Source organism: Gavialis gangeticus, unplaced genomic scaffold (assembly GCF_001723915.1).
Source record: "Gavialis gangeticus isolate Ggan-Ray unplaced genomic scaffold, GavGan_comp1, whole genome shotgun sequence".
Lineage (NCBI taxonomy): Eukaryota > Metazoa > Chordata > Crocodylia > Gavialidae > Gavialis > Gavialis gangeticus.
This window is the reverse complement of record NW_017728996.1, coordinates 17,723,335-17,735,323: the sequence shown is the minus strand read 5'-3', so window position 1 is coordinate 17,735,323 and position 11,989 is coordinate 17,723,335. Positions and strand designations below refer to the sequence as shown.

The 11,989-nt window shown below is 46.0% G+C and overlaps 1 protein-coding gene across 1 annotated transcript in view; it reads right to left on the bottom strand.

Annotated features, from left to right (window-relative positions):
* ABHD2 (abhydrolase domain containing 2) overlaps window positions 1-11,989 on the bottom strand; it is an 80,665-nt gene that overhangs the window by 21,012 nt on the left and 47,664 nt on the right. The window contains exon 4 of the mRNA XM_019504069.1: window positions 2,436-2,611. Within this exon, the coding sequence (XP_019359614.1) occupies window positions 2,436-2,611 (176 nt within the window). The remainder of the gene's footprint in view (window positions 1-2,435; window positions 2,612-11,989) is intronic.

Here is an 11,989-nt window from a genome sequence, read left to right as displayed (position 1 = left end):
AAAAAAAAGCAGTAAGAGAAAGAAAGCTAAGCTGCATGAAGTGAGTCTTAGGAGCATTCTGTTCCAAATCAATGAAAAGCTCTGGGTTAAGAACAACTTGGTAAAGATTTTGCCACCAAGAGAACAATAACAACGTTACAAATATCTCTGCCCTATTTGCAGGCAGTTCAGTACAAAAGGCAATACGAAAAATGCAACCTTTGCATTCAGAGTTGCTGCAATGAATTCCACATATGGCTTCACAGAAGTTTGCACTACTGTGGGCATCTTCCAAAGACAAAAATTATGGGAGCAGTTAGCTAGGATTAGCACTTTATGGAAACAGTGCATATATTGTCCTTTCCCACTGCTGGCTCTCACCAATGGCTCCTTCTCTGGGAATTTGGGAGTCTCCTGTTCTCTCTAAACTACTAGTCAGTGACTGCCCCATGAAGCAAGAGTAAAACCTTCCTTCCCAACCACTAATTAGTTATCACACTAAATCTATTCCACCTCTAGGCTCTCACTGAGAGTCAATTTAAGTCTCAAATGGGAAAATCGGGCATCCTTTTCAGATATACAAGAGCTTTATTCCCATTAGCTCTAGTTCACAAGGGCCTTAGAGAGACAGAAGCAGAGTGACTTCCAGCCTGCCCCATTTCCTCATTAGGAAGTACACAGCATGGTACTATTTCCTGTACGTGACAATACGGTGAATAATCTGCTATAAAAGCCAGCCAAGTATGCATTGCGAGATGACAAATTATGGACAGGATAAACTTAACAAAACCTTCCTTTCAAACCAAGATTGAATGATAAAGGCAGGGACCCACAGTTGATCTAAAGGCATGAAGCATCAGCAGGTCTCTGGAGAGCCTAAACCTACTTCATTACAATTGCTGCTACCCCACAGTCTAAACATCCACAAAGTAACTACAGCAAAGTTTGATGTAGAGTTTATAACCAGCTATTGCCACAATTCAACTTCTATTTCATAGCTGGTCCTTTGAAGCTTCAGTTGGCCCAGGGCTAGTTACAAACCCTGCTGGGAAGGGCAGCAACTGAACAAACACAGGAAATGATGTCCCAAGATACCACTGTTCTCCAACAGGAGCAGTGAACATGGGTAAGCTTTCTTGCCTTTACCAAAGTAAACAATATACAGAGTGTTACCAGAGTAGCTGATGCACTGTAAATTCACTCCTGCACTTACTTCTCAGAATATTATTTGCATACTCAGACTTTGTATGCAACACATAGTTAACTTGTGGAATTCACTGCCACAAGAGGTGATGGAGGCAGAACAGCCTCGCCAGGTTCAAAATGGGACTAGATAAAAAATCCTGGCTGACAGAGCTATTAATGACTACTGAACAGAATAGTTGGAGATGTTTCCTCTGGCATCTCTACACCTATAATGGTGGATGCCAGGGCAAATACTGAATATGGGATAGGTCACTCAAGATCCGATTCAATGCTCTCCCTCTATTGCATTCATTTCTGCCACTGTCAGAGACTGACTACTGGGCTAGATGGGCAATTGGTCTGACCCAGTATGGCACTTATGTTCTTACAAATGTGATAAACTCCCCTTCACTTGGGAGAAGGATTCTAGAGTCTGGGAGGACCCAAGTGGAGAGCTTCACTTAAGTCCTTTTCTGACTGCTGCACCTATACCACCCTTCTGCTCACTACAGGCAGCAGGGAATCAGCCCTGGACCTTTTCTCTGAACAAAATTACCTAAATTTGAATAAACATTTATTTTCATCCATTCAGGCACTTCAGATTGAGGCTCACGACAATTCCCACAGCAGTGGCTAAATGTTTTAGCTTGATCTAAGCACTTCACAATTTGGGAGCTTTAGAAAGAACTGACCCATAACTAAGAAGTCCAAAACCCTTGTCCTGCTGTGCATCTCCCTTTGAAAGGACAACTTAGTGTATGCCACAATATGGAATTATTGCCATTTTCATACTGACACATTAGCTCTAGTTTATAGAAGGAATGATCTCAGATTTGATTTTCTCTTAGTACATGCCAGCAGGCACAATGTACAAGCTATCAGTCATTAAGCCTCGGAAATATAAAACATGCCCATGACCTGTTTTCATGTGCAAGTGTGACCTGCATTGATCTGCCTACTTCCCAAATTTAAAATAAAAGCCTTGAAGTAGCAGTGGCCCCCCCCAACCATTTGTAGTGGACCCTTTAGGTCTGAAGTAAGTTTCTGGTACAAGTGGTACAGGTTTTGCATAGTAGACAGGCAATTTGTGAGGCTACAAGTCCTCCTTTCCCTCTCACTAGGCCAAAGTGGTCCCCGTTGCCTGTCTGGGTTACTCAGGAACAGCACCATTATTGTTTTTTTCCCTACTAAAAGTTCTTTTATCATATTTAAACAAGTTTCTGTAGCCAAACAGACTAAGGTACCCATTCCAACACAGCTGTTTGACAAACCTCTAATGCAGTGTTCAGCCAGTGGCTCAAACAGGTCGAAGGTTGCTGTGGCTCCATCTGACATTGTGAGGTACTTGCGAAGACCATAAGGATGTGGTGATCTCACTCTCCCCATCTTCCCATAGAGAGCAGTCTGGATATGTCCACTCTTCCCCCAGATCAGGGGTGGAATGTACCTGCAAGGAAACAGAGGTAGTATTTGGTTCTGAAGTCTTACTATGTCTTACAAATCTACACAAGTCTACTTTAATTCAGGAGAAGATGCTCCCATTATTACTCGTTGTTAATTGAAACAAGGTGCAATATACTTGCTACCATGACTGCATCAGCCTTGTCAGCTCAGAGAGGAAAGAAGAGGAGAGCTGCTGACCGAGAAGTCATCAGCCCTGACAGCAGCAGAGGATCCACAGGGTCCTGAATAACCTGGAATCCAAAGTTTCCTGATCATTAAGGTGGTAACAGACGAACAAACAAGTGCCCACAGAAGACTATAAGGTTTCCAACTAGTCTTTGGATTCGATGCGAACCCAGTACACATTCAGCCACTTGAAACCTGATCTACACCACTGACAAATTTTGAAGTCTTTCATTAAGAGGGTATTAAAACTTGCTGGAAGGCAATCCACAGAAATACTCCTGGGAGCACAAGCACTTGATTACGTAGCAGGTCGGTAACAAAACCAGGCTCATAGTCTGGTCTCTGACCTCAGTCACATGCTAAGTCTCAGGGCAGTTCTTCTGTATACTATATATTACCAGTTTCTTTGTATGCTGCATTGAAGAGGACAAGTGACTGGTATGTTGCACTAAATCAAATGCCTCTGACAGGTTAGGATGCCAAAACAGGCAAGGGCCGAAGAAAAAGATCCATAATAACGAGGCAACTCGACTCCCTTCAAGGCCACTTAGGAAAGCACTTCCTTTCAGATGAAGGGTAAAACAGTTCTGCTGCTTATCAGAAGCACAGGGGGATGGCTGCCAAAGCCGATGGCCTTATTGTCTAGTTTACTGTTCCTCCGAAACCAAATGGAAAAACATGGGGGTTGAGGGAGGGGCAGGTAAACCATTCTGCTAACAACATAGTACAGTCGGCAAGAATTCAAAGCTAAATGAGAGGCATAAAGCTGCACAGGCATGAAGAGCTGCCACCTCAGCACCAGGAAAGGGGTGGGGGGCAGAGGCCTTGCACACCTCAGGAGGCATGCAACTACACATCAGGCCTTAACACAAAAGCATGGCTACGATTCATTAACCTGGAGAGCAGAAAAAGCCTCAGGGGACTAGTTCAAAGCACACTTCCCAGTTCAGAAGCTCTTTGCTACAAAGGGCGCATCCCACAAAGCAGGTCAGAGAGCAGCTGACACCCCGCGGAAACCGGAGATGGTGAAGGGTGGGCTAACAGCCTTGCGTCTTCAGAACGGCTTGCTGGATCACATGAAACAATTTCTTGTTTTCTTGCGAGGGCAAGGGGAAAGAGGGAATACATGGCCCAAAACCTAGTTCTGTCCCCTCCTCATTACTTTTCAGGCAGCAACCCAGCCAAACAAGGGCTGGCCTAAGCCTCACATCCAGGCCTTCCTCCCCTTCCCTGTATGCCAGCAAGGGGCTGGGGGTTTTCCCTCTCACCACAAACAGAAGCAATATATGATGTGGACAAGGCTGATTCTGTAAAGTAACATACTCCCTCCAGCTCTAAGTGCTTTGCTGGTCTACTGTATCCAATTCCCTGATTCTACATCTGTTCTGTACATAGGTTGGCAGATCCCCCTTTTAGACAACACTCCTTAGCAGCATGCAGCTCAGCCTATGGCTCTTGGGTGATAAAAAGTAACCCATTTACCTGTCCAGAGATGCATTATATTCTTGGCAAACAAGATTCTTCGGCTGCAGGTCTATAAAGATACAGGGGGGTTACCTTCACTGAGAAGCAATCCACTGCTAAAAGCAGATGAAGAGGAAATTACCAGCCTAAACCTGGAAGGGGGATACAGTTATTATGCAGGGCTAGGACAGCTGACATCCACCTTAACATTCACATTTCACAGCCTCTTGAAGGGATTCAACCCAGGTTCTTATCTACCAACTGTCAGTGAATGTGTACAGAGGACTCAGCATTTTCTTGGACAGCATAGCTGTCTTATTCTGGTTTTGGCAGGCATACATCTGGCTGGTATACTCAAAACCCTAGTGAAAAATAGACTGAAAGCCTGTCGGGAGGGAGAATCACTTGCAGCCTGTACCACTGCCACAGGCCCTGCACAAGAGGCGAGGAAGGCGTCCCACAGGAAGGATGCAGGACTGAAGCCTCCAATGGCTGGAGAGCGGGGGGGGGGGGAACAGCTAAGCCAAGAGCTTTGTTTCCAGCATGTGATGCAAGGAGAGGGGAAAGTAGCAGGAAACCACCTCTCCAAGCCTTCTCTCATCCCCCTCCCAAAGTTCTGAATGATGGGGACAAAGATCATTCCTTATGATCTTGCTTAAAACAGGCAAGAGTAGTTGCACTGTCTTCTGTTCACCTCAATAGTGTGGGAAGCAGGTAACAGAGTGTACATAGAGCACCAGAAGGAACTTTGGCTCTACAAGTCCCAACACTGAAAACATTAAATACCAAAAATTTCTATTTAGCATCATACCTTGCTATTAAAGGGATAATCAACAAAATGTCACTTTTCAAGGTCTCAAGCTTTAAGAAAGGGCACAAAGGTTCTTGAAAAAAAATTTTCTGACTTGAGATATGAAGTCTAAGGGTCACATCTAAATGGAAAATATTTACTGCAAGTGCTAGAGCTTAAAGGTTGGGAAAGAATGTATTACTTAAAGATCTAAATTCTGCTTTAAACATACGTGGAAACCTGCTACAGTTCCTCCATAATACACTGCCGGAAAAATGCATAACCACTGGAGATTACAGAACAGGGTCCTTCTCGAGAGTTGGAGAGAACGCAATGATTATGTACTGGGAACAAGACTACGTGAAAATGTGCATCTGTGGTTACCAGATCCTGGAAGACAGAAACAACAGAAATGGAAATGTGCTAGAAGGAAGCCCCGATCAAATAACGACCAAGAGTTGGAGTTTATTCCAAGTTGATTACAGCTGCTCTGAAAATTTCTCTAGGCCATGCAAATCCTGAAATCCTACCAGCTGTGTATGAAACTGTAATTTAAAATGTATTGGTTACAAGGAAGAGGCTAGGGTGATGCAGGCGCTAAGGTGCATGGTTGACAGCCCGAAGGTTACAAGTTCGAGGGCAAAACAGAAGCACTCACAGTGCGGCCTGCCGGATTCCAATGAATCTGCGAGTTCTGCTGAATACCTTGTCACAAGGACACAAAAAAGGAAGGACAATCTACAACAATAAAATCAAAAGCTACATCTTACTACCTTTGTAAAGGAGAAGACAGTGTCACAAGACACACTTGATTGAGAAGCACCATAGATATGGCCAATAACTGCCGTTTCAACTCAGCTGTTCACTGTCTGACACAACCCCACTTTTTTTTTTTCTTTTGATCGCTAAAAGGCACAAGATTTTCTCTCCAACTCCTTGATGTTTAACAAAGAAAGAGCTATACAGTATCCAGGAAAGAATAGCAGTTCTGATAAGTCCACCACAGCTAACCTAATGATTTAAATATACATCAACCAAAGCACTTCACTGACTTCCAAAGGCAACAGCAGAAAGACAGAAGGAAAGGTTTGGGGATTTGGGGCTTTTTCTAGACAGATCTAGATGTCCAAAGGAATGACACACTACATAGCCACAAGATCATTTCTAATGGTCAGTGCCCAAACACAAAAGATGAGGGCAAGAATCTTAACCACTACAAGACAGGTGCCACTAATTTGATAAGAGTTGGCAATCTGGTTTCTCCCCATTAGTATCTTTGTGCTTTTCTTCATGCTGCTTCCTTATCACAGGGCAATACTTCTGCTCATCACAAAACACAACAGCTTGAAGAAGGCAAATGCTAGAATCCCACATACCTTATCTGATGTAGGAACTGTTCTCAAACAAAGGAGGGTCACTGAACTCCTTGCTCTTTGGCAGTCCTAGACTATAGACAAGAACTTGGCCCTGCTGCTTACCAACAAGAGAAAAAAATCACTCTTTCCCCCCTCTCAGGAGCACCAATCTGGTTTAGATACAAGTTTGGCCATTCTCCTCTATGTTTCCATCCTCTATCTTCATTCCTTGCTTTCAGCACAGGACCAGAAAGACAAGTTCAAAGGAAACCCCAAACCAAAAATGTAACTCATTGTTCATGCAAGCAGACTTGGAGAAGGCCAAAAAAAGATTCTGCAGGAGTAATATCTACTTCTATAGGTCACAGAGCATGAGAGACTAACTACTTTGTTTAGAAGAACTGTTGCCTTGTAACCACATAAGTCATCCCTTTGTGTATTTTATGGAAATCCATCAGCCAATTATAAACTTTTAAAAGAGGCTGCAAGAGAGAGCTAATAGCATTTATCTTTTACTAGCAAAGCATCTTTATATGTGCAAATATGCACTGGGGCTGGGGGACTGCCAGCAGCAGTTTGCAAAATGTCAGGCACGTTAAGATTTTTCAGCAGTTATGTGCTTGGGAAGAGAAAGGTTTCATCAGCCTCAGACCATGGGTAAGGAAGGAAGCTGGGTCATGGAAACATGTTTGTCAAGATAAAATGGAACCAAGTGAAAAATCATTCACAATGATCTGCTGTGCAATCCCACACTATAAATGCCACAAACTGCTTGAACTCATTCTTCATAGTAATGAATGAGCCTCATGCGATTCCTTGCGCAGGGTACATAAATGGATACAGTTTATTTGAAACCCTAATGAGCTGGTATGCAAGCCACAAATAACCAGATGGCTGATTAGAAACAAAAGTCCAGCTCTGGCAGCACTTAAGACAAATTCAGTTACAGTGCTTTTTGTAGAAGAGTTTCAGGCTGTAGTATCATTGTCAGCCCATGTTAAGTGGTGCTTTACTTTGAAATTGCTTTTGGGAAATGCATTTTGCTTGCAACTCTTATTTGAAGTTTAAATATTATGCACTATCCATACAGGTTGCTACACTCATTGCCAGGATATCCCAGTGCCTTCCAGAAAGCAGATGTTAAATCTAACATGTTTCAGGGTTATTGGTTGTAGCCGTGTCAGTCTAAAGGCAGGGGTATCCAACCTTTTTGAATGTGGGGCTGGATCATGAACTTTTTAATCACCCAGTGGGCCGGCGAGCCATATTCAAAGACCTCACAGGAAGTGGTATCACATCAGGAAGTGATGTCACATGACCTTGGACACCAATAAAGCTGAAGGTAGCGACAATGAAATGGGTCTGGAAATGTGGTTTAAAATCCAAATAAAAACAAGTTGGTCTAGTAGCACTGTTTTATTTTCAACAACCCCTGAGCAGTGCTGGAGAGGAGCATACCACCCTGCTGCACCTTTAATTTCCTGCCTTTGTCCATATGGAATTGTCCACAATTTGCAGAGGGGTAAAACTCATTTTCGAATGCAAAACCTCTGTTGACATCATGCTGTATTTACTCCAGAGAATTGTTGCAGGGATCCGATTTTTCCAAAGGTTAGCAGAGCTTTCTATTACCATAGTTTCATGCCTCCTAGTTCTCAAATTACTTGGTTGAAATGCATCACAGATCTTTAACTTCTTATCTGCAGGCGCCGTCTCGGGGAGACATCCAGCTAGGAGGGCAGGAGCAGATGCTCGTGTGGCCTGTCCAGTCCGGCTGTGGCCTGGGGGCACAGGGGTCAAGGGGCGCTGCCTGACCCTGCCATTTCTTCCCTGCCAGCTAGGCAGCCTCAAAGATGCTCCCACACCTGTGTGCCTAGGTTCAGCAGCCAGGGGGATGTGTGGGGACCCTGGGGGGGGGAGCGGGATGTGCAGGGACACCCCCCTGCTCCCTCTCCCCTGGGGCAGCCCGAGCCTGACCAGCAGGGCTCCCTTCCTCCTTGGGACCTGTGACTCACCCCCGCCAGCATGATGTCTGTGGGCGTGGGTGGGATGCAGGGAGGCGGGAGTGGCACTGGCTTCCCGCCCCAACAGCCACAGCCACAGCATCTCCTGCAGGCCCGGCTGCAGAATCCCCCCGAGCCGGCATCTGTGCCCCCGGCACCCACCTGCCTGCTGCACCACGACCTGCTCCAGCCCATGCAGCCGGCGGAGCCTGGCATGGGGCAGGGCCGGCATGCAAATGAGGAAGGGTGGGGCAGGGTGGGGAAACCCTGCAATGAGGGAGAAGGGAGGAGCTGGCATGCAAATGAGGAAGGGAGCGGCAGGGCTAGGAAATGAGCGGGGAGGGGAGAAGCTGCACCGCATCAGCAACGTCAAGCTGACACCGCGCACTTGGGAACCTTGTCCCTTCCCCGGCCCTTCAGCAGCCATTACAAAGCTACTATGGGGCTGGGGGAGGGACAGAGGGTGGGAACAAAAGTAAACAGTGTTCACTTTAGTTTCCTGTCGCAGCACCTCAGGCCTCAGAAAATGGCTTGGCGGGCCGCATGGTGGCCTGCAGGCCATATGTTGGACAAGCCTGGTCTAAGGACATCAACAGACAAGGTTCTTTGGATAAACAGGGGTAGGCAACCCCCAGCATGGGTGCTAGAGTGTGGCACTTGAAGGCATTTTGCTTGATGCCTGCCTCTAGGTGGGGAAGGGGCAGGGGCTACCTGGCCACAACAAGGATCAGGCCCCTTGTGGCACCCCTGCCATGTCAACATCTTACAAGTTGAAGCTGCGGTGTTTTTGGCACTGCCCAAAAAAAAACTGTCAACCCCTGTACCAGACCAGCTAAATAGTTGGACAAAATTTCTTCTTTGAAAGCTTACAAAAAACCTTTCGTAGATGAGCCTACAAACTTCATTTCATAGATCTACCGAACACAAAAAATCATGGACTAAATACAGACACTGGATTTATAACACATTATAACCTGCCTGCCATCTGAGAACCCCAGGTAACCTCTATGGTTTGCATTCTTTCACCAGGTTAACATCCCTCTCCTCCCCCTCCCCCCACCTATTGTCTACCACACATTTGCATTTTCACAGACTTGTATTTTTGCATATTGGCTCCTAGTCTACCCAGGAGACCACCCAAACCAACAGCAGCCTCTCCAATGCCTGAAGAAAGGTGTTTGTGCCTGAAAGCTTGTAAAGAACAATTTTTTCCAACTATTTAGTTGGTCTAATAAAAGGCGTCACATTTACCCAAAGAACCTTGTCTGCTGACATTAATCTAATGCATGCGAGAGGTGTGTGCCTGTGTTCTTAAACTCTGCCCCCCCACCCAAAAAAAAAAAACACTTTACCAGAACTGTCTTCGCAGAAAGGGAACCAGATGAATCTAAATCCTCAAGAGGTCAGCACAGACTAGGCTCCACAGTCAGAGCCAGAAAGACGTCAAGGAGTTACACAAAGCTATCAAAGGGACACGTATGAGAAGTTTCCACCAAACACCAAAAGGCAGAAGTTTGGTCCTGCCAGGAAGACAACTAGGTTCTCAATGGAGTGTTTATCTTCAGTGACTGTCCTCTCAAGGATTCATTCATTCCTTAATGTTGATATGAACAAGTGGTTTAGCTTACATTTTAGCTTCAATTATATATTTAAAGAGCAACATACTGCATTTTGCTATAGCCCCACACTAAAACACATCTGTTTGTAATATGCATAAAATAAGCTTGGCTAAAATTTTTGACCAAGGAACTAACAGAAATATGGCCACATTCTTTCTGGATCTCGTGCTACCCGAAGGATTAGTTTAAATAATTTAAATAGCAATGAAAGAGATACCTTAGCATCAAGCAGCATCTCACTGGTTTAACTTTAACAGTTTGTCCATGAATGGAGAGAGCTGGAATGTCAAAACTACTGAGCCTGTGGTACTAAACAAAAGGTACTAACGCTCCTGAATAAACTGCACTCCATGCCTTTGTGACCTCTGGATTTTTCTATGGGACTGGGAACAGTTCCAGCAGACTGACTCCAGTTTATTCTGGATGATGAGCCGTCTGACAGAAGAAATCTCTCTGTTTATACATCACCTTTCTCCAAGCTTGGAAAAAGACAGCGCTAAGCAGTAGACCACTCTACCAGGCGAAGTCTGACAATTCAGCTACCCAAAAGGTCTTAACACTGTTTGGTTGTGGGAGGGGGGGAGTGAAAGGGCAGGGTGAAGAAATTGTTCCTCTGCTTTGTCCAGCTGTTGACAGACTGTTGTTATCTTCTTGAGGGAAAAGAAAAAAAAAAAAGACAGCTTACGCTTCTTCCCTCATTTATGCGCAGTTCAGTTTACAGCTGTTGATCACCTAGCCAGGAGCTCAATGTAATAGATGTGATGACCCTGCACAGGTCACAATCACAATACTTCATGGAGAGGCAGCAAAGCTGGAACACTGCGATTGCCTTTTCACTATCAGAGTTAAATAACTTTTTAAATATTCAAGTTTAAATTCTACTTCTTCCTCCCCACCTAAACGGTGCTTCCAATTGCTGATCCTGTCACCCAGGTCATGGCTGTCAGCTTGGATTTATTCCCGAGGAGCAGATCCATTTGACTGCCTTTCGAGATTTATAAAAGAGTCAACAGAGTCGTTATGGAACCACTGATCTTCACAGCGGCACACCAAAAATGGCAGTCTGCTTCACAAGGCCCTTAAGATTGTTTTATACAGATGCACCTTGCACTGCCCAAGTGCAGTGAGCTTTTATATCAACAAAAGAAGCTGATCAAAAGGATGCAGGGCAGGGGTAGGTAACCTTTTTTGGCCAGAGTGCCGAAAAACACCATAATGCCTACCTTGGAAGGTGCCAGAGTGCTGGCACGGCAGAAAAACAAAATGAGGGCAAGTGGTACATGGCAGTATGCCCTGCTTGTGCCCTACTGCCCCTTGCCCCCCACCCAAAGCCCCTGTCCCACAGACCTACTTCCCCTTCCCCCCCAACCAAAGCCCCTGCCCCCCAGCCCAGGCTCTGTGGCTGCCAGCAGCTACCCTGGCTCTGGGTAGCTGCTGGAGCCCAGGCTGCTCCAAGTAGGGCTTGCAGCGTCCTAGCTGCGTGCTGGGAGCAGCCTGGGATCCAAGCTGGCAGCAGCTCCCTAGAGCTGGGGTGGCTGCAGCTGGGAAGCTCCAGACAGCTGTGCCAGGGTCCGGCACCAGCTCCGCACCGGCGCGTGCAGGCGCGCCTTGGAGCCGGCGGTGGGGGCGGGACCTGAGGCAGCGCAGCCTCGGTCTCTCCCCTGCTCCTGGCACAGAGATGACGAGCCCGGCACAGCTGTCTGGAGCCAACCCGGGTTCTGGGCAGCTGCGGCAGCTACTACACCCAGTAGTGGCTGTGTAGCAGCATTCCTGCCTACCCTATGGGAGATCTGAGTTCAAGTCCCAGCTGAGGTGACTTGGGGTGAGTGAGATAACAAGAAGCAAGTCATCTTGCAGTGGAGAGGGGCCACTGTGTTTTTGGGTCTTTAAGAAGAGGCTGGATGCCTACCTGGCTGGACTCATTTGAGTCCCGTTTTTTGTTTTGGGGTTGTTGTTGTTCTCCCA